Genomic DNA, 23,519 nt, shown 5'->3' on the forward strand with positions numbered 1-23,519 from the left:
TTTAGCAAAAGGGTTAAATGACGTTTCTAACAAACTGAATTGCTTTTGCTTAGTTCCTTTTATTCATCAGTCATAAAAGCCCATTCATTCACTCCTACAAATGACCACATCTAGCCGTCATGAAGCACCTTTATCATAGATGCACTCCAGAGAGAAAATCCATTAAAGATGTGAACCACACATCAAAATTCTCAGTCCAACTAGAATTTCATGCCAGTCCAAGTGAACTAAAATCAACAAAATAAGCCTTATATCTGTTTTATTTTATAATTGCTTTATTGCTTAATTCAAAGAAAGAACCAAGGTCCTTTGGGTTTAGCAACACAAAATTCTATGTTTTATACTCATACCCCATAAAACCAAGCCTAGATCTCAGAAAGACATAATACGCAGTGAATTTGACCTAAAAACTCACTCAAGTCAATAGAAACCTTCCACACTCTTTAACGTGTTATAAAGTAAGTCCCATGGAAATCAGTCTGTAAGTTCTAAGTGTGCGCTTGATATTTAGGGGGAGTGAAAGGATGAAGACAGGATTTGGCACTCCCCAGTGCCAGCTCAAACGCAAGAACAAATTAAAGCCACATGTCTGAAAGGGACCCCTATTCAGACTGCACAACTCATTTACTATATACTAAAGGGATCATGAATCGGTGCCTCAGCCTTCACCATAATAACATTTTAATACCACAAAAAAGGGACATGAGTCATAAAACTGTCAAACAAAATTCTCACAGAAGCCAATGGGACTTCTGTCTAAATAAAAGCATTACCAAGCACTTGAAATACTAAAATAAATGTTTAACAATCCAGCTTGGCTATCGCCATTACATAGCAAACAACCAACTACTCTATTTTCAACAGATGAGAAATCATACTCACAGAGCATAAAAGCTTGTATGACTCCCATTTATTTACCTATTCTGGGTTTTGGGTTTTGTCTTTGTTTTCTTTTAGTATCAGATTTAATCCAGTCCCAGCACTCTTACAATGTTTAAAGGCATTTGCATTGATTGATAATACATGGCAAGCCTGCTTTACTCATCAGAAAAATGAAGCTTAATCTATGTGAGAAAGGAGTAATAGTACTAGTCAGGTTAACAACGTGGGGTTTTGAAGACCAGAAAACGCAGCCAGATGCAGCCTAACTCTCTAGCCTGATGCCAAGAACTCGCCTGGGCAATTTTGCTGACAGTATCAATGAGGTTTGCACACATACAGACATCTAAACAGCTAAAAAGTAATAAAGCGTTGTTAAGTACCTGGTTAGAGTAATCCTCTAGCTTCTGAACCAAACTGTCCCACCTCTGAGTTAGTTCTTCTTGATCCTGATCAATTTTACTGGATGCTTTGCCATTCCCAAGGATCTGGGCCACATCCTGACCTAGCTCATTCAGCTGGTCTAGCGTTTGTCGTTTCATACCCATGTCCTCTTTCAAAATCTGAAGTTAAAAGAAAACATTAAAAGACAACATCAAGTATTCTCTCACCCCTTCGCTTTTAATTCCAGGTGGAATAAAAATAAAGAAAAAAAGAAAGAAAAAATAATGTACTACCTGAGCCAAGATGCATCACAGGTTTCAAAGCAGTTCTCTTGTGTAACAAAGTACTAACACTCTTAAAAAGAGCACATCCCTGCAACAGCTCCTAGAGCAGTCAGCAGTATGTCTTGAGTTACAAATGATTAGTTCAGGTACAAGCTACACCTATGTATTAGAAAAACACACCACACACACAAACCACAAACCACAAACCCACACGTTGGAAAGCACAGCTGACTGTTGGGCTGCAATAAACTCCAAACCCTGTCAAAAACCCAGGATAGCTGTTTCAAAGTTTGGCACACCAACCTGGAATGGCCATGGAGTAAGTTGTACATATTTTTTAAATTCAAGTGAAAGAGTCTGACAAGGAGACCGTATTGTCCTGGCTTCCAAAGCATCATGCATTTAAGTTGCCATTCATTTAGTCTATGAGACTTGACAGGATAGAGCAGGATAGCAATACTCACTGCCAGTTTTCGAACATTCACACTCAGGTCTGTTTGATCTTTGAAGTTGCTTGTCTGGACCTTATTCAAAGCCTCTTCTTTCTCAGTTAACCAAGCTTTCAATAAGCACTGCAGATTTAAGAAAAATAGCACAAGACAATACCAAGTTTGTCAAACAGCTATTGACAACTCTTTCTTTAGGATCTCTGCATTCTGCAGTCTTTATATGCAGGAATTTCAGTTGGCATTAACAAAAGTAATACATAAAAGGGGACAAAAAATACCAAATCGGAGAACTAAGTAATACTTTCCAGCAAAACAATTTCAACAAAACCATTTCTCAATATTTCAGAGCGCACCCACCAAAGTTATTTATAGCAACCAGATATCCATCACAAAGCTAATGTAGGACTTACAAATTATATTAGAATTAAATATATCAAAATGGTATGTACGCTTTCTTTCATTCTCCACCCTTCTTCCTCTGTGATTCAAAACCAGCCATTACAAACATTTTCTCACAGAAGCTACACCACCAATAATTCAGAGCTCTTTCAGTGCAGACAGTCAAAGACTCAGATATTAATTAGTCACATCCCTGTTTACTGTACCTACTTCCAACTGCAAAATAACTTCAATAAATACTGCCTCATTAACTACTGAAAGCTGGAGCGGTCTGCTGTGGATAGTACTAACTCACAGATCTTGAACTTTTTCCACTTTTTTTCTAGGAAACCTGTCCTGGCTCTCACTTCTCTTCAGTCACACAGCAATCCTATGGAAACTCCAGCAATAACTGGCATCAAGTATTCAGGAAGGATTTTATAAATTTTACACTATGTTGCAACATATTGCTGCTGGTGCACAGCCATCTCCATAGGCTAGACTAGCCAGCTCTCTGTCAAGCTCAGCTGCATAGCCAGTGGTACACTGCTACTCCTCTGTCTTTTAAAAAAAAAAAAAGGATACACAACAGGGCAGACCTTTTTGTTCTTTCAACAACATGCTTTACAACTGCCATTATGCTCTTCAGTCTAGCTGTATATTTTTGGCATTGTTCCAGAACTGACTACAGCAACTTTTTGGCCGAAGGGTTAAGGCAGTTTACATTGCCAATGTAAACCAATATGCAAAATGTACATACACCAAATACATTAGTGGTGGAAATACCATAAGACTGTGAGAAACAAAATTATAACATCACATACTCTCTGGAAAAATCACACTGGCATCCCAGCCAACATATTTTATGCGTAAGAGGAGCTTAAAAAACCCCTCAATGTATTCCATTAATTTCTGCTAAATCAGCAGTCAAATATAACTTTCCCTAGAAAACTTGAAACATAATTATCACAGTGCTAAGAAATATCTGGCACTGATGGAGAAATTTGTTTCCTGAGTGATAAGAATTGTGTTGACTTGGCAATGTGGTTTCCAAAAATTTTCTAGGCAGCCACAAAAAGGCTCATGCATCACTGTTGCTCATCTCTCCATCTGGTTGGGCAAATGGAAAATGATGGTACCTAGGTATTTTAGTTGCTTTTGTGTTAACAAAGTGTTTGTATTAAAGTTTTTAATTAGTTTCAAATTGCAATTTTTGTAGGTCACTTGATAATTCTTGAGGACAGAGAACCGTAATTCAAACCTCTTAGTAAGAAATGTGTTGTTCAGGGTTGAACAATGAATGCATACGTAGGCTGATCTAAACCATGTAAAATAAACTTTATTTCCTCATTACTTTCTATCTGACATTCTGCTATTAAATAAACACCAATTAATTTTTTTCCACTGTTACAGAGCAACATAATTATATACAAATTAGAAAACTCTGAACACAAAGCAACTCCAACAGAAGATGGACACTCTTTTAGCGGTATTGTAATAATCAATAAGTGGTCACTTTTCCTCAGACAAATATAAGGGTGGAAGAGGACAGAAACATGTTCACATAGGGTCATCAAAACTGAGAGCAATTGAAGTCCGTACCTTGACATACGGAGTGAGGATTTCTGAGGAACCCTTATTTCTCAACTCAGAGACTTACCTTGCCCAAGAGTTGACAGAAAATGTTAGCAAGCAGTTTTCTGCATGTACATAAATGTATGCCAATGCAGTATTTTCAAGAAATATATATAAATAGATAATTGACACTGAATAAACCAGAATCTGAACCTTGGGTCCATATCAACAACAAGGTCACATGAGCTGCAAGTTCAGCTTATGAATATACTGGAAATAGATATAGGAGGGGTCAGGGAGAAACACATATGCAAGCCCCCAAAAACACAGACAAAACATCTCTGTCAAAGAAACCAGGCTGTAACTGATAGCAACAGCTGTATCAGCATTGTTCTTCTACTTTGAAATGTCTAAACAATCTGTGCCTACTGCAGAGTTTAAACAATAGCTTACAGTGATAAATACCATCAGTTAAGAAAACAAAACAATTTAAGTAAAACCTTCAAAGGAAAAGCCATCAAATATTATAAGCTGAGACACAAAACAAGGTCTAGTACTAGGCATGCAAACATAACACATGTAGTTGTGTTACCATACTTTTTATGCCATCAGTTAATTTGTGTTTGAGCACAATATCAAAACAAGAACAAACTCACAATGCCGTCATCTTCACAATTCAACTGTTTGTCTAAACTCAGCAAAATGAGCTGCATGCTTTGCCATATTGACCAAATATTTTATGTTATTGGCTTTGAAAGCAGTGTCTATTGATTAGTTGATTGCACAAGTGTGTACATGTGTCCATGTTGGAAACCCATATACCTTAATTAGGAAAATATCTGTAATTACCAAACCACCAAATACATAGTGATGCATTGTCATTTTGCTATCATGGATATTCCCACTTCTTGGACGTTTTGTAAGCTACTTTGGAAATTATTTTATAAGGAGTTACAAACTTTCTTACCGAAACTTCAGAAAATCCTTCTCTTGCACTGCACAGTTACTCTACTCCTCAAGAAACACTGAGAACCCAAGCAATAACATACAATCTAGTTTTTTAAGGCTTTTTTCTGAGAGCTGTTAAACCCTACAAAGGGGGTTGGGGGTTTTTTTTGTTTAATTGTTTTTTTGCTCCACAAATCAACCAGTCGCTCTGTGTAACTGAAGAGCTACTAACCTGCTCTTCTAGCAGCTCCTGCCATAAAAGCTGAATTTCTTGCAACTTGAGCCGTCGCTCCTCAGTCCAACGACAAACTGCTGTCCACCGCTCGCCAAGCCTCTACAAAAGCAGAAAACACTCATGAACATTCACGAACCTCACAAGGAAACTCAAAAATCATATTCAAAATCATAATTCCTACTTCACAGTAACCTCTTTCTACATTATAGCTACCTCCCTGCCAGTAATCACAATTATTGTATTTCACAGAGCGGAGGTTAAAACTTTCAAGAGCATTCACCTATGGCCTTATCTCTGCTCTTGCTGAAATCAGTGAACTATTTGATTGAGTTCAAAAAGAGCGAGCAAAGTAGCATGAATTCTGTTTCACTAAATTCTGTTTCACACTCCCTATACTTCAGGTTACAGTCTAACTTCTAACAAAAACAGGAAAATACTTCACACAATATTCCCTAGATAAATTGTGCTCATATCTTTAAATATTTTTCACGTCAGATTTTAAGTAATTTTCATTCAGAAGTTATATGAAATAAGAATTGTACTATGCATCTTCCCATTTTAATGAAACTGCTAAAAACATACACTACAAAAGTGCCTAAGTCACTGGGAATGCAAACAGCTTGACTCATCAGAAATTGAGCTTAAAGTCACTAAAGCACTTTCGCAGGTTTTACTCTGAGCAAATTTAATAATTCATTACATTAATATTACTTTTAAAAAATATATTACTTTAAATTACCTTCTAGAATAAGTTGTCTTTAAACACAAAAATGTTGATTAACAATTACATGTGGAGGTTTTATGTGCCTACTACTATGGTTAAAAAAGAGAGCTTTAACATTTTACCTGCAGTTGTTCCTCCAGAATAGCTGTTGCACTTTCCCCACTGCTTTCATCAACAATGACGACCATGTGTGTTAGGGAGTTCACCTTCACCTGTTCTGTCTCTAAGTCACTCTGCAGGCTCTAGAAGAACAAATCAGAGGTTACCAACTTTGAATACGTTTGCTAATCTGGTACTTTGGCCACAGTGACTAATAAAACTGCTGTGGCAAAGTACTTCAGATACAACAGTTAAGCACAGATTTTACCACTTGGAATCACTGCACAGTTTAAAAAAACTTAAGCAAAAGACTGCTAGAAGTGAACTCAAAACCATTCTGTTGAAATGTCGGAAAACACGAAGGAGTGCTTTAAGCTGTATGTACCATACTTGACTAGGAGAATCATACAACAACTGCATTGACTTTCTATATGTCTACTGTTATAGGAAAGAGACCTTAAGTGTCTCTCTAAAAAGCTATTACTGTTAATAAGCAAGTATCATAGGGCATGCCAAACAGGCAAAAATCACTAAGAACATTCATCTTTTAATACTTGGCAATATAATTCTCCTAAGTATCAACGGTACTATAACTGATCATTGTGTTCAAGGGCAATAGCTGAAAACTGCAGAAAGCATATAGTTCTGATTAAATCTACAGATTATTTCAAACTCAATATTCATACAACTTATAGAAGAACAGATTCCACGGTTAAAGCCTACCTCCGACATACCTCTGCAAGATCAATGTGCCTTTACAGTACTGTAAATATCATTTTTCATCCCAGAATATCCTAAGCTACTCACTCTGTGAACAACACACCTCAAACTTCCCAGACTTTGAAGACAGAGGAAAGAATGCAAATGTGGGACAGGAAATTACACAGCCTAAAAATACTCTGCATTTTTTGCCCTGTATGTCCCATGCTGGGGAGAAGGTCAGACCTCAGCACTGAGTACAAGGACCAAAGCTGCAACCATGACAAATATCAAAAGGCCATCTTTCTCCTTCAAAAAAAAACCACTGCAGGCTAGAAAGGCTGGACCCCCATCCAGAAACTTGAGACACAAACCACTTTCGAAGCACTGTGCACAGAGCGCGCAGTGTCTATGCACCCCCTTAGGATGTGATCCCTGTAAAAGCAGGGACTGGAATCAGTGACTTGGGAGGCCCTTCCTGGTAGTTTTAACTCCCGTATTATTTTAATCTGCAAGTCTCAAGCATGCTTTAGCAATGCCTGCCAGTCATTAAAAGGCAAGTTTGTCCTCAGTCCATTTCATACTGTCCCTCACACCAACAGTTTTACCTGCAGAGGCCTCATTTCCTGCACAAAGTGAGGGTAACACAATTTCCCCTATAGGTTTCGCTTCCTGCATGAAGCGAAGATGACAGTTTCTGCTATTGACATCAGTGCTCAAGTGTTCAGTTAAGAAAGCACTTCCAGAAACTTCCAATTCCTTTCTATGCCATCATCATCCTTTTCAAACATCAAATGGAGCCCCTCAGCATACAGCCATATACGACTTCTGACAGCTAAGGAACCCACCAACATACATATCTTCCAAACCCTTCTCCTATGCATATTATGTAACAGACAAAAATGTTTACTTTATGTTCTTCCAGCTGGTTTTGAAGGGACTCCAAATCTTCCGCTGAGAGCTGAGATTCCATCTTCTGAATGCGTTCTTCTGTGACCGTCAGCCAGTCGGACAGCTGCTGCAACTGCTGCTTCTGAAGCTCCATCAGCACGTCATGCAGGCTGCAGGGGGAAGCACAGGCAGAGTTATTGCAGAAACAGTTTTCCCAGGAAAGAGACTAAGTTCCAGATCCTATAGGAAAGGAGCAAGGCCATTCATAAACCAGTTAGCTATCACCAAATAAAATATTCACCATTAAGCTAGGGAACTAACTAAGCTGATTAAGTATCCTCGTTTCTTTCTCAACAACAAAAAGTAGTGAATTATGCAATTTATATCCAGGATTGTTTCTTGCAACAGGGATTTGCCGCTAACAGATCCTCTGCTGAGACTTGCAACAAAATGCAGTTTCTCCCTTGATGTGCAGCTCTTAGCTTGTTAACCCACAGGCAGAGGAAAAAATTCTTCTAAGTGCTTTTTAGTTGTGTAAACACACATAGCTATCCATGTCTACTGTATGCTTTACTGAGGAACTTAAACTACTAAAACAATATTAAAAACACATTTATACAACTACTGCATGTAGATACTATATATTTAGTCTGGCACATTTACATAACATGTCACAATATACTTTTTTTATAAGAATCCCCAAAACCCAGGTTATATTCATCTCTTTTGTTTCATCTTGGAAAGTATGGAGAAGGTAGATTTCATGCCACAAACTGAAGAGATAGTCCTGGAAAAAAAAAACCAAATAGATGCAAACCAACTCCTCCAAGATGCAGTAAGCACCAGAGGTGGGTTCTGCAGCTCTAGGAAGGGTTGTGTGGCACAACTCACCGGGACTGCCTGTCCATGCTCTCCACCCTGAGCTCCTCCCAGCGGGAGTTCAGCAGCAGCATTTGCTCCTGGATCTCAAACTCCTCTTCAGGTGACAGATTTCCCTGGGCCACCAGCTGGTTTCCAGCCTGCAGAACGCTGCCCACGCTGCTCTGGTGCGCAGTCAGTTCCATCATAAAAGCCTGGAAGTGACACAACCAACCACGTCACCATGATCTGTGAACTCCTACAGGAGTTTATGAATTTGTAAACGTCCTAATAAATTGTTGTGTTTGAAGCAGTGCTGCAGAATGAGCTGGCACCATCAAACACACAAGCATGGCAGACCTGTTCCTCTCTATGACTGTCTCCATAAGCTACAAAAATTCTGGAGCCAGGAAAATAGAGCTAATTGAGGGAAAAAAAGCTGACCATCTCAGAGAAAAAGCTGTTTTTAAGACGACAGCCTTTGAACAAGTGCACCAAGAAAATAAAATAGAAACTTAGCTATGGACAACAGAACATAAAACTAGATCTGAAATGTATCATAGGAAAGCAAACAGAACCCTATGGGTTAATAACATTAAAAATTCACATATTTACTGTAAATGCAGAACACCTCTTCCTTTGGTTCATGGCTTTAAAACTGTAGCACAAGGAAAAAAAGAATCTTCATATTGGTCAGCTTCAGATTTTAAATTCAATTGTATACAGTAAGCTGACACAGGAGAAAACTAAAACATCTAACATGACACTTGAAATGTTTAGCAACATTAGAACATTTGTTCAAACTTGGAACAGAACCAAAACAAAATAATTTGGAAGCAACAACACATGTTTCTGAAATAAACTATGCTAATCATGACAGGGAGACCACTGAATTAAACTGACACGATTATCAATTTCAGCATTGCCCTCATTTAACAGCAAGTGACATAAGGCTGACCAGGCTTTTTAGCAGTTGGCAGCAGAGAAGCATGAATCAGCCTGGATCAGACTGTCTTTGTATTATAGACACCGGTGAGCCAGCTAACCAAAACTGTTTAAAAAAATACATTAAAAGTTTCAAAGCATGTTCCACTGTAAGTTCTCCTAAAAAGAACTATTTCACCTTGAAGAAGCTATTATTTGTCAACAAATAAAAACCAAATCAAAAAAACACATACCACATTTAGGTAGACGTGCTTTTAACTTAGAAAAAGCAAGACAAAAGAAACAGAATGGCAGGTTTTGGATAAGGACTAGGAAATGGAAGTTCCTTATCACACACATAAAAAACCCAGCAAATTAATTTTCCAGAGAAGCTTACTTCATGGGTGGAAAATTGCTCTTTGACCTCCTCAACATCACCAGATATTTCCTCCTGTTCCCGAAATGCATCCTCAGCTGACAGCAACCATGTAAGAACTTCTTCCAGCGCAACTTGGTAGCTATCCAAGTCCATATCCACCTCTGTCACCGTGCTGGGAGTCTCTGCTCTAGAACCGCCTTGCTCCTCTTCAAGTGCTACAGCCTAGGCAACCAAGAGAAAAGTGATGTCTTAGAAGTGCACAGAAGATGCCTTGCTAAATGATACTAAAAATAGAACAACTAAGATTCCTTTTAATCTTCATAAAATGTTCAAAACAAACATTCGATATATTTTAATGAGAAGGGCCACAGTCACCAGTGATGAACTTTCATTTTAAAATAAAGAACATGAATAGAAAAGACAACTTTAGTCTTTCTCGTTTAACAATGGATCTCACAGCCAAATAAAAACCCATCACTACCACTACCACCACAAGTCCTGCAGCAAACTCAGTTAAAGATTTTGGGCCACCCTCTCCAGCCTGCCAAGAAAAAATGAGAAAGAGAAGCAGAAGAAAGAAGCACAACACAGATGGAACTTCATACCTCAACACATAGGATTTTGAATGTGAATCAGAGAAGAATAAAAAGGAAGTTAGAACGACTGAAGTCAATCACAAAGAAGATGCTATGATTTTTTGTATTTTCCCAATCGTGTTGTCCAAGGTAGAAGGCATGTTCCAGAGATAACTTACAAGCCAGCAGGTCAGCTAAAAGTACAAGTCAAGAAAAGCTGTGCAGGCTTTTATGACAAACACACCTGCTGCATGTTGAACTCTCCATCCTCACATTCCTGTTTGTATCTCCTTGGAAGGGTCTCCACCTCCCGGATGTCTTCCATAGTGACTTGCTTAGGAAGCACCTCAAACAAAGAGGTTAAATACATAATAATAGACTTCTTGTCTGGAAGCTGTACAGCAACATCTGCATTAAAAAGACAAAATACAGGGAAAAATAAATGTAAAAGCTGCTTTTTGTAAATCATTACTTAGAATACAGTTAAGACTTACATATAATGTAAATCACAGGTTCTCCTGTTAAGTAGCCTTTAGTAAGCTTTAAATTAAAAGGCTAGGTTTCACATATGTTGAAAGCAGTATGAAGGAGAGTAAGTTTTAAAGTTTAGATTTTCTACATTTGGAAGTGAATTCACATTAAAAAGCATGATCTTTTTCAAGTAAGAGAAAATTATTCTGGAGCATCTCCCAAGCAGAAATGCAGTTTAGGGACAGTATTCCACATAGGCTCTATCCCTACTCTCAGCAGCGGTCAGTTCATTTTCTTACTTTTCACATGGAAAAAAAGTTTCACCAACTCAGGCTCACTTATCTCTCGGTTCATGAGTGCTACCCATTCAGTTAACCTTTTTTTTAAGAAGGTGGTGCTTGAATCTGTGAAGTTTGAGAACTTGTCTTACAGAATGAATCTTTGGAGGCTCACTTCAAAGCAGAGCGACAGCTCAGGATTTTAAAAAGGAGCCATAAAAGTTTCCTGGTAAGCATTCCTACATAGCAAGTACTCTCAGCACTGGCACCTACTGCTACTCAGTGTATGCATAAAGAACAAAAAAATCATGAGCTCTTAAGCTATCCCATTCTACACAATACTTCATCTGAAAAGCACAGACCCTTGCGGTAGAACTCCTACCTAAAATAAAATAAAGCCAGGGTACCATCTTCATGGTCAATTTGAACCTTAATATATCCTACAAATTACATTCATTTAAATCCAAATTTAAGGGCTTGAAACAAAATACCACTACACAAGTCTGCTGGAATTTGTATTAATTGTAAATGTGAATAGAAGAAATTTCTTTGAAGAGAGCTCAAAAAAGCTTCTAGTTAAGTAAAGTAACTATATCCCACCTTCAGGATCCAACAGTTTCTCAATTCCCAAGTGGTTCTTGGCTATGCTGAAAGCATGTTCTAGTCTCTCAACTGGGGACATCTTTAAAACTTTATCCCAGCTGAAAAGCTCAGGTCTAAAAGTAAAGACAAAACAGGAAAGCAAGCAGTAAATTTTATCTGAAGAAAAAAATTCCATACCATGCAGAATATGAAGTTATGGATATGAAGGTAGCTACCTAAGTAATATAAACATATGCACAAAACATAACTGCATATACACAAATGCATAAAGTATGTGCTTTCTTTTTATTAGTGAGAATCTGGCAATCACAAATCAATTAACTGACTGCACGTCCACAGCAACATCCACCTTACATTCTATGTATTCTATACATATACCCATTGACTGCAACAGGAAATTAAATACTACTAACAAGAAAATAAACAAACTCTGTGTTTAAAATTTATTCCTGAACAAGGTTTTTTCAACTCTTTCTTTCATAGCATTACTGTTACTACATGCTTTCTGTGTTAGGCTCTTCTGGGTAATCAAGAGTCACTCTGTTCCTGGAGAGCCTCATTCCAAACTTGTGATGTAGCTCCATGACCTTCCCAGACCATCACAGCCAGGAGCAGGAGCAGCCATCTCCACCGCTGCTCACTCACCCTGCCCCACAGCCTTTTCCTCCCATAAAAAAAAAAAAAACCACCACAGAAAACAACCAAAAAAACCCACACCCCCAAAACCCCAACCGACTACAAAAACCCAGCTCATCCCAAGCGCTCATGAGACTCAAATGCACATCAGACCAAGAAGCTGATCAATTTACAGTGCCAGCAGCCTTCGTCTCACACTAGCATTAGCCAAACCAAATCTCCAGTCCAGCTGTGCACCCAAAACATACTGGCAGGTCTCAAAGGGAGAGAGGAGAGCTCGGAGCAGGAAGCGTGGTCAACAAACAGGGCCCCCTCCTAGTGGTACCCACACCCACAGGGCATCACCAGCCTGGTGCTGCACAGCAGGGCTGTAAGACTACAGAGCCACTAAAATACTTCCCATTCCCCTGTAATAGTGGCTTCTCATTAAAACACTGCTATCAATTCTGTGCTTTGTAGAACTTGGGGAGGAAGAGATGGGCTTGCCTTCAATTCTTTTCATACTTAATTCAGTTGTAAATTGGCCTGAGAGTATCCTTTTAACAACTGTTGAGTCATTACACTTTGTGAAACAGGAAGGCCATAAGCCAGCAGGGTCTGAGAAGCAAAAAGCCAGAAGGAAGGTGGGGTGAGCAGGGAACAGAAATATGCAAAGATCCTGAGAGAAGTTAGTGGAATACTGTACCTCCACACAAGAATCAACAAGGATAACCACACAGATTCACATAAAGCTTTAACAGAGACTCCTACTTTGAAAAACACATTGCAATAAGTGTATTGTATATGCACTACCTGCACACTGCCATGATAACACGAATTTTAATAAAATGCAATCTAGGTATTTACCTATGAGCAAGAAAATTGTACCAAAGAGAAGAATTTAAACTAAGATACTGTTAGGAAATGAAAGAGACCAGCACAGTAAAATGTTACATGTCCTACTACCTCATATAATTTTATGAAGTACTGCAACTGTTAGAAAGTTACTAGGTATTATAGCCAAGAAGTTGCACTGCTAACAATTGTTGATAGATACATTAAGAGGTTTAGTAGCTCACTTTTCTCTTTATGGGATCCACAAAAAGTTCTCCTATATATAGTGTCATATTAAGCGAAGTTAAAAAAAGCAATATTGAAAATGCCCCTTAGGCGGGGAAGCACTACTGTCTGGGTAAGCTAAATAGCTCTGTTGTCCTACCACTTCTGCAACATGCCCCAATCCCCTTGTTCCTTGCAAGTGCCTTTTAAAGTTTCTCCTTCAAAGCTGACCTAAATTTCAACCCAGCTCAAGATTTCTCAGAAGTGTGGGGAAAACAGTCCTTCCCTGGCCCAGGGACAGCAAAGCTGAATTCTGATGCGCTGGCAGCTGCCAGGCTCCCAAATCAGCAGAGCCACGTAACTGAGAAATGTTAGGGAGCTGGAGGAGAGCACAGTTACTCAGTTAAAGTTTTCAGCAGGGGCTCTTATTGCTTCACAGTGCTCTGAAAAGGGCAGAGCTCACAGACTTCAGATCCCACAAAGCCCAAGCCCACAGTCACAACACATAAGGACAACAAACAGCCTGAAGCCAGTTTTGGTACCTCTCTCCTGCTTCCCTCAGGTCACCTAGGTCTCACTTGTGGAGGACCTGTCTAAAGCTGGCGCTCTCTCCATCACAAAGCTTCACACGTTCAGCAGCAGAGCTAAGCCACTACAGGCAATTACACCCGTACGAAAGCCACCAGTACAGCTCACACTATCCAGAGGAGGGACTGGGTAATACTTCCGATAAACTCCAGAGAGACCTTTGCTAGTATCGCTCTGCTTTGCAGAACAGTCCTTCCGACTTTCAGGAGCCCTCAGTGTGGCGCAGGCAGTCCCCACGCTTGGATGCAGGCTGAGCACAAGCCAGCCCTGCTCTACAGGGCAGATCGGTGTGTCAGGGCAGACCCGTCCTGAAGCCAGTGAGCCTGTGGCAAAGCCTGCCGTTTCGGCCAGCACAGGGCACTTCAGAGCAGAGAAGAGCAGGCTCAAAAGTGAACGTATACTTTTGCGAACACTTTGTATCTGGCTGGGTATAAATATTCTGGGTGTTTGTAAAGAATTTGCCATGCCAAATACCTGGTGGCAAGGAAGTCTGGTCAAATTATAGAAATTATCATACCGTTACTATGTTAAAAGAGTTATTTATGGTTAAGAACAGTCAGCCCCTGCAAAGTAATGAGCTGACTTCATTTAAGGTACACTGGATTAGTATGGATTGCCCAGAAGTAGATCTCAAAATCAACATATAAAAAAAAAGTTAAAAAAACGGTACGCAAGTTTCAATAGCAGTCTGTAAAGATGATTTAAGCTACCGAAGAGTTCTCCGGAAATCAGAAAGAACACAAAAGATCTGTGCAAAGAAGCTTTAACACCATTCCTTGTAAAGTGTAATGAACAAACTAATGAATACTCTACAGATACCTGAAGTATTCTATTACCCTTTGATTTCCTCTGCTCAACAGTTCTGAAAGAACACATGCATTGTCTTTCAAGCAAGATACATTAAAAAAAAACCTAAGAAAAGCTACAGAGTCTCTCTTACTCCTTCGTTTTGAAGCTTCTGTGTACTCCTACTAAAATATGACAAACTCCGACTGAAGAAATGTTTCCCTCTGCAGAGAAGAAAGGGCAGGAGGAAGGCAGTACAGGGGAAGGAGATGGTCAGCCCCACCCTGCAGAGACCTGTGCAGCATATTTGCTGTTTAATGCATACTAAGTGGGATGTAAATCCACTTCAATTAGCAAGCATGTGTGCATATGCAGGAAATGAGAGAGTTCCACTGCTGCCTTGGCTCCATCCTTTGCAAGGCTCTGGCAATATCCCTCCACCGTTATTGTTACCACAACAACATTAAAAAAAAAAAAAACAACAATGAATCACCGGAACAGGCTAGAAGCTGTCAAATGCTCAAGCATGAAGATGTGAAAAAAGTTACTTACTTCACTAGGACTAAGATAAGCTGTTTGCTACTTACTTGTGTCGGTGGATGACAGCATTAAAGGCGAGTCCATCTGCCCAGCTTGTGGTGAAGTTAAGAACATTGACCTGACTGTAAGGTCTTGTGGACTGTCGAACCCAGCTCAGCAGGATCTTCTCACTGTTGGTCTGCTGCAAATCTGACATGATGTTCTTCATGACATCCTTCACCTGCAAGACAGCAGCAACTACACCTTACAGATACGTTCTCCACTTTTCCTGCTTACAAAAACTTTGAACCAAGCTATTTCACAAATCGTGAAAGGGTCTTTCCCATGAAAAGCTATGAATCAAGCAAACTCCTCACATGAAATTTGGGAATAGGAATCTTCAGGCCATCTTTGCACTTTACTGATTACAAGAGCCAGTAACGCTTCATGTGATGACGACACATTACTCTTACGTTATGATCCTCCCCTTCTCCTCAGTGCTGCCTACACTAAGCATGGGGTATAATACTTCTCACTGCCTTGTGCTGCAGTTCCACCAGTAAGCAAACCCCAAAAATACAGCTTGCAGAGGTTTTCTGCAAGAAGAAGATATCTGCACAGCCAACAGAAGTAGCTTGCTGTTTGGGTACCTATGCATAAGCATCTGCCAAAGTCCCTCCAAGTGAATTCAGAGATCCTCCCAGATACCCAGATAAGCCAAGAGCAATTCAATCTATGAGACTGAGAAACAAACCTACAGAGCAGCATAAGATGCAAGCCCAACACAGCTACCTAGATAGTAAAAAAACCACCTACTAACAGACGTGCATAAAAGCCTTGAGGAAAGGAGTATAAATACAATGCTTCAGCCTGAAAAGCCTCTCTACAGTTAACACCAACAGGAACCGAACTGAGAGACTGAGTACAACTAAGCACATATGAGAATACATGTCGCAGCCAATAGACAGCAGTCAGAAACTAAACACTGACCTGCCTTCATTTACTAGCCCAAAATAGAAGCAGTATTTTCTGCCACCAAAACCCCAGGAAGGTTTGTGAGAATTCCAGCAGATCAATGCACACAATTCCTGGAAAGGAAGAGATGTCACAGCAGCCTCTCACCTGCCAGTGCAAGATAATGCTCCACAGCAGCCCCAGCGTCAGCTTGTGATTTCCATCAACGATGTCAGTCCCTCCAATATTCACCAACTCCACCTGGAGAGGTCAGATCAATTCTATATTAAACACTTACCACAGCTTCAAGTCGCAACCCAACCCCATATTGCTGGCTGTCCAGCCACATATTATCAAGTGATCTGAAATAAAAAATAGTTAGAGAGAGAGACACGGAGATGACAGAGTACTGTCTGTCTGCATTTGCCACAACAACTGTTTAAACAACATGAAAAGAGATGGCACCAAAGATGCCACCAACTCTCCTTTGGAAGAGTTTTATTCTTTCCTCTAATATACAGACACACACCAGCAGACAAAAGTCACCAATAGAAATGCAAACATGAAGGAGCCAATATTTAAAAAAAAGAAAGTTAAGCAATCCTGCTCCTAAATACACTCAGAGATACTAGAGAACCATGAAAACTCTGTAATTAAGAATAAGTTTGTCTTTTGCACAAATGAGCATGCAAATGAGGCAAGTTTATACAAGGAGACCAAAAGCTTAAGTGAAGAATAAAAATGTCCAGTTTCCTATATGCATAGGACCCCATACAGACTCGGTGACACTCTAATTGGGATTATTAGAATGACAAAGACAGAGAGACAAGGAGATTACTTTAGTAAGTGAGAGGGCAGCAGACACTACCCGCCTCTGCATCAAGTATTCAGCCCTCAGAAGCAGCAAAGCTTAGAGCACTCTACCAGATACTCACTCGATGCTACTTCAGAGTCTGAACTGAATTGAGGCATCGTGTCTCCATTCAGTCAACGCAGAGAAAGCATCACTAACTCTGAACTGCTTTTCGGAGGCAAGCAACAGCAGCGCGCTGTATTAGTCACCACCATGCCTATGGAAATTGGGCTAGGAACAGCTGCCTGTGGCAGATGAGACAAATACGTCCCTGGGTGTATAGCAGGAATATACACATAGTAGATGCTGCAGTGAACTCCCACACAGGGTAGATGGTGGGGCTTCATCCTCGTAAATAACCTGAGCCACGAGCATCCTCCAGCCCCAGGGGCAAGTGGCACAGTGCATTTCCCCTCAACAGTGAAGCTTTTTCCTCCCTTTCTCACCCCTGCTCCAAAACAAAGTAGTGTTATCCACAGTGTCTACCAGAAACCAACAGCCCCCAGCTTCCACTAGCCCCAAGAAATGTATCTGGGCATTGCTTGGGATCACAACTGGTTACAGAGACAAAACCTGCACCAAGGAGCTGGCTAGCAATTAAACAATACGGACAATCACAGGACAGTAACCGAGCCCATGCTCTGGCTTTCAGTGGATGTAGCCTAGAATGACAGAATAAACAGGAACAAACAAAGTTTCATCTTAATTCTGAGGATATTGCTGATATGTAAGAATATAATGGTATTCCATGAGTATATTTTCCTCTTCTCACACAATCACAAATAGCTCCAATTCTGCAAAACGTTCTTGTAACCTCATTGCTTTCAGATATCATCTTGACAATTTTCAGTTCCCCATAGGTCTCTTGGTTAACAGAATCATATCAAAACTGTATTTGAGATTAATATGGAACGACAAATTACACTTCAAAGTACTAAGGAAGCTTGTGGATTTGTGGAATGTCCTCTCCCAATTTTTACAGCAGCTGGAACAGAATCTTACTGCAATACTCTTTGCAAATTCCAGGCATATTCTTTAAGATAACTGTAAATTAAACTGGCAAAAACATGCCAAAAGAATCACCAGTGCAGATCATTAAAAAACACACTGGAAAGCACTCTAGAAGACAAAGAGTAGAAAGCAAGTCTAAAGGTCAATAGCACAAAAATAAAACAATTACATTGTAAAGAGCTTTTTTCACTTATAATAAAGAGAAACACAGAGTGGCTAACAAAAAAAAAAAATCACATTGTTAATCACATGACAATAAAAATAACAATAATAATAACAACAACAACAACGCATTCCTCTTGCTATCTACACCATACATAAAAGAAAATACTCCACATGTCCATTTTGATATTTTTAATGATTCTGAACTAAACCAATGCTTTGTAGGATGCATCCAGCAATCCACTAGGATGGTGAGTCGACTACTGAGACTTAAGCAAAGATAATCAATATAAGAAAGCTGACAGCAGTCAGTACTGCTGACAGTGTACTGATATTTGCTGTATGATTGCCAGTGGATTTTTTTAGTTTTTATTTTTAAAAACTTAGTCCACAAAAAAAAAGTTGAAATTCATTACATAGAATCATTCTGCTCATCAGATGGATGAGGTTCACAGGATCACTTGAACAACTATGCCTTAGGCTTGTCTGATCCTTGCAATATATATTTAAACACTTCTTTAAATTATTTCACAAGTTATGAATATTGTATAGCCCACAAACTCTTCGGCAACAGAACACAACTGCTTCTCAGTGAATGCCTTTTCCCTTCATCTTAACACACACACTTTCTGACAAAGTTAGGCAGTAGGTATAAATCATGTACATGACCTTAACAACCTTCAGCTAACTAACACCATCTGTTTACTTCTAGAAACCCAGGTCCTGCCAGCTTAAGGAAGAACTAATTAATTATTGTAATTCAATATTATTTCATTTATTATCTTCATAAAATAAATCAGTTTCAAGCTCGAAAGACTGATTACTTAGCCTCAGAAAAAAAAATTAATCAATATTTACAGTACCTCAAATAAGAAAAAAAAAATCAAACCACCCACCACTAACTTTGGCAACTTCCTAGAAATATGACACTAGTCCACCAACACGGAGGGGAAATTGCAGTATTATACAGCATGTTCATATCACTCTTCAATCATAAGTTTACATAAATATGTCAGTGCCTCTTTGTATTAGATGTATTTTATTGCCAGAATGTCCTTATTAAGTTATTTTAGTACCCTGACATTAGCAAATACAAATTCTAATACAAATTCTAACTATGGAGTATATGCTTATCGGCAATTGTTCTTCAGGTATAAAATAAAATCACTTTACTACAGCACTACTGGCTTTCAGGCAGTAAAAACATAAAAATAAAAACAAAGCAATTATTATTCTCATTTTTCTTAAAGAAGGGTTGGGGGTGGTTTGTTTTTCTGCTGAGTTACCGAAGCTCCAAATTAGGAACACTCAGTACAGATCTGACACAGAGCTGAAAGATGTCAATGGAAAGATCCTCCTGGATTTTGAGAGCAGGACATGAAAAACAGAGACACAAAACTCATTATACCCTTACAGATTTTTGCACAAGTTATGCATCTTCACTGGAAATTAGCTCTGTGTCCTGCCAGGTTCATGAGCTACACATAGCAGAGTTTTAAGTAGGCTTTGGTTTTGGAGCTCAACACTATGTAGTTTAGTCAATACCAGTATTAAGTCAGCATTTTAAGATTTCACAATATTGCCAGACACCGAAATTCTACATCAGATAAGGATAACTGAGAACAGTTTACCCATCTTGCTGAATTCTCATTTTAGGTACCAAAAAAAAAAAAATTGTTGATTTTCTGCATTTTCAAATCATTTACACACAGGAATAAATTAAAGAGTCTATCAAAAAGGTTGTGGAAAAACATGCTCACATTGTTCTGATGCAAGACTTGCAGTACTCGGTTGACATTATTTAAGGCATGTACTCGTGTGGAACCTCGTTCTTTAGGCTGAAAATAAAAAGTTACAATCTGTTCAGATCAGAATTTACTTGACAGACTAAACAAAATAAATGATAGAGCAAACAGCAGGAAATCTGCCTTAATTGTCTCCAGATTTTTTTTTTAATTTTTTTTTAATAGGAGCAAAAACCAAGTAAGATCATCCACAACAATCTCAAAATGAAAACTGGTCAGAACAATATTCCTCAATTCAAATCACAGGACAGGCCTTAAATGTGTTTCAGTTAATCTTCGGCAAATCCAGAATTTTTGTTCCCAGCATCTGCAGAATTATAAGCTGGCAATACAACAGCAAAATGGGAGTTCCCGGGGAAAATCTGAGGGTTTTGAATGTTTGCCAGAGTAGCTGAAATTTTTTGGCTCCCAAGAGGCAGTAAGCAGCAATTTGTTTTTCTGGCACTGAAAGCCTCCTAAATCTTTGCATAGTGGGAAGAGGTTATGCTTCCTGACTTTCCCTTCCTTTTAATATCAGGGGAAAAAAACAAACACTGCAACTCTTGACAATACCTGCCACTCCATTTGCTTTGAATCACTACAATTCAACTCCTATGGCAGAACATGATCATACTGCAAGAGCATGGAGCTGATCTTGGAACATGGTAATCAACAAAATTAGAAACCAAAAGACTTCTATTGTATTCAGTATACCTCAAATCAGACCAGAAATCATTAGAAGTACTAGTGAAATGCATCTGTTTGAAAAACAAGACAAGTTTGCAAGGTGAAATTACAAATGGTTGAAGGTTCTCCATAAGGTCAAATAATAAATCTCAAATTTGTTGATAGTAGTGAAATCAAGAATTTAATCCCAAGGGATGGCAAAGTTTTCACCATGCCTCATCTATCTTTCTGAAGAGGCCTCAATGTTAACAGGGGAAGAGTTCTCAGCCCCGCACACACTTTCCCAAACAAGACTTGAGTAGTTTTTAGCCCTCTGCTATCTGTAGATCATAAATAATTTTTCAGTGGAGATGCAGATTTTTGTATTGCCTACTAGCTGTTATAATTTTTTTTTTCCCCTCTTTTTTCAAGGATCTTTCACAAGCTTATTAGAGAAAGTCCACAGGTATCCAGTTAAAGGCTGCTCTTCCAGATCATCCAGAAGCAGACCTTTAAAAGACCTCTATTAAAAATATACACTATATGAATAACATCACTGGTTTTACATGCTTTGCTAAACAGTATGTTAACCCTCAATAAAGGGTTACACATCTAACTTCAGCCTGACCCTATATCCCATGACTAGAGTTCATGGGAACGTCACTGGAACTGTAGAGAGCAAGTACATATTACAAGCAAAATAGTTTTTTTAATAAATTGAAATAAAAAAAATCACATGCCACAGTTTGGGTTATGTGTTTTGTTTATTTGGTTGTTTTTTTGATAAATGAGAATATGACTCACAAATTTCTCTTACCAGAGGATTCCCTGTCAGACCCTCCAAAAGGTCCAGAAGCTTCCTTCCATCTTTCAGATCTGTGAACATGTCCTTAACTGGGGGCTTCCCGCTCTGCAGAAAAATGAAAGCAGTAATAAAAATAGTGTTTAAGTAAAACCTCCCTGATGTGAAAAAGGAACTTCTTCCTTTTTATCTTTCAGTTGATTCTTATTCAGTACTAAACATAGTAAATAGAAGCTAGAGGACTGCAACAGTGACCAGGAAGGCATCCTCCCCTTCTTCAGCATTATTTTTCTCTCCATCTCTATGGCTCTGTGCATCAGCAGCCTAGTACCAAGAAACCAGACAAGTGCATCCTGGCTCACGTTAGGGTAGATATCTTAACACGCAATGATAGCAAAGAACAAAACTTGGCAAGTTTGAGGAGTCATTTGAGAAGGAATGCTTTGGTCTGGCTGCATCTAAAGGAGGAATAAACTGGGGCTTTTCAGAAAGAAGCTATTGGGACAAATTCTCTCAGATTTAAACAGAAAAAGCAAAAAGGGACTTGAAATTGAGCTCTATGTAAGGAGCTGCTGCTTTTCTACAGAGACTAGTAGATCGAAAGGTGTAATACATGTTGAAACAAATTAATTGTTTTCTTCACCCTGGAAAAAGAAGCAAAATGTGAAACTAAGCGCTAGTCTATACCATACATTTCTAATAGTCATCTTCTTTGGGGGTGAAGGGACCCTGTACAAGAATGCTGGTACAGGACAGCAGAATGATGTTATGATGTTAACCTCTTCCAGGCACCCTTTTAATCTTATTTCTTCTTGGATCCTAAGAAAGTTGACATGGGAAAGTGTTACAGGGCAGAGGGAGAAGACGCCAGCAACTAAGTAAGTGCAATTGCTTTGTAATATTCATCTGCTGGCTGCCAGGAAATCAATTAAGCTATTGGTTTCAGTGTCCCATTGAAGTGCCAATTTGAGAAGAAAAATATTTTCTAAAAAGTACCTAAAGCTCCAATATTGCCTTTTTCCTATCACCTTGGCTTTATAACATTGCTCTTGAGAAAGAAGCTGTCAAAGGCCCATCTTACATGACATGAATTAGCTGACATAGATCTTCTCTACCTTCACTTACCTCCTCCTGCCCTGGCAGCTGCTAGTAATTGCCAAACACTGGCTAACAAATCAGAGAGAGCAAGCTGACCTGGCCACTGAACCCCATTTTCTGGCAAATATCTGGTTTTCTCCAAAATTCACAAGGGTTTTTCTTAAATGTCTACTTTAATTAGATTTGATACTACTAAAACTATTCACAAGAAATCATAGTTGAATAGCTGCAGAGCCATACTTTAATCTCCTGCACAGAAACTTACCTAAATGTAACTCTCAGTATCAATCAGCTAAACTATCAGCAAGAATGATGGTGTAACTAAGGTCACTTCTTAAAATACACAGATGTTAGTCCCAGTGTCTGATATTAGTTTTGCAATGAATTTTTCTGCCAAATTTATTCTCCAATTACTTTTACAAGTCATGCTTGAAAATGCGTATATACACATGTTGACACATACTTAGGTAAAGGGTGTAGAAAGCTATGTAGCTGTCAGACCAATACCAAATAGGAGCGTTCGTTAAATATCAGCGTTTGGTAACGTTCTGCCATTACTTACTGCCACTTCCTGAGTTCAGCCGTGACCCTTCTAGCACAGTGAGGGACAAGGCTTTCCTTCTAGCATGTGCACTTTTCACATATGATTCAAATGTTTCGCTGCTGCGTAGCAACTTAACCAAACGTCTAAAGCGTGCTGGAGCAGGAGAACAGGAATACCTAAGAACAGATGCAGGGAAGCCTCTTGTACAGTTTATGGTGTACAACAGGAGAAGATGATCCACAATGCAATTACCCCAGATGCCAGCAATAATTTGATTTAAATTTGGTTTGCATCACCACACGGAAGATACTAGAAGTAGGTTGGTAGGGTCATGAGGAAATTGTTCATGTGTCCAGAAGAGCAGACAGAAGGAGCTAACAGAGGTCTCACTGGATGCAATACAACTCAAATGCTCTTTTGTGAAAGCAAATACCTATCAGCTGTT

At 39.1% G+C, this 23,519-nt stretch overlaps 1 protein-coding gene across 1 annotated transcript in view; it reads right to left on the minus strand.

The window, feature by feature from the left end:
* The window catches only part of LOC104625414 (utrophin-like), a 76,927-nt gene extending 53,842 nt beyond the window's left edge, over window positions 1–23,085 (minus strand). Inside the window, exons 1-14 of the mRNA XM_010293032.1 lie at window positions 23,038–23,085; window positions 21,448–21,540; window positions 19,941–20,018; window positions 16,323–16,415; window positions 15,269–15,441; window positions 11,631–11,746; window positions 10,526–10,689; window positions 9,725–9,928; window positions 8,437–8,618; window positions 7,565–7,715; window positions 5,979–6,098; window positions 5,130–5,231; window positions 2,012–2,119; window positions 1,263–1,442 (exon numbers count right to left, since the gene is read on the minus strand). Of these exons, the coding sequence (XP_010291334.1) occupies window positions 1,263–1,442; window positions 2,012–2,119; window positions 5,130–5,231; window positions 5,979–6,098; window positions 7,565–7,715; window positions 8,437–8,618; window positions 9,725–9,928; window positions 10,526–10,689; window positions 11,631–11,746; window positions 15,269–15,441; window positions 16,323–16,415; window positions 19,941–20,018; window positions 21,448–21,540; window positions 23,038–23,085 (1,812 nt within the window). The remainder of the gene's footprint in view (window positions 1–1,262; window positions 1,443–2,011; window positions 2,120–5,129; window positions 5,232–5,978; window positions 6,099–7,564; window positions 7,716–8,436; window positions 8,619–9,724; window positions 9,929–10,525; window positions 10,690–11,630; window positions 11,747–15,268; window positions 15,442–16,322; window positions 16,416–19,940; window positions 20,019–21,447; window positions 21,541–23,037) is intronic.
* Window positions 23,086–23,519: the final 434 nt, after the last annotated feature.

Source organism: Phaethon lepturus, unplaced genomic scaffold (assembly GCF_000687285.1).
Source record: "Phaethon lepturus isolate BGI_N335 unplaced genomic scaffold, ASM68728v1 scaffold11538, whole genome shotgun sequence".
NCBI lineage: Eukaryota > Metazoa > Chordata > Aves > Phaethontiformes > Phaethontidae > Phaethon > Phaethon lepturus.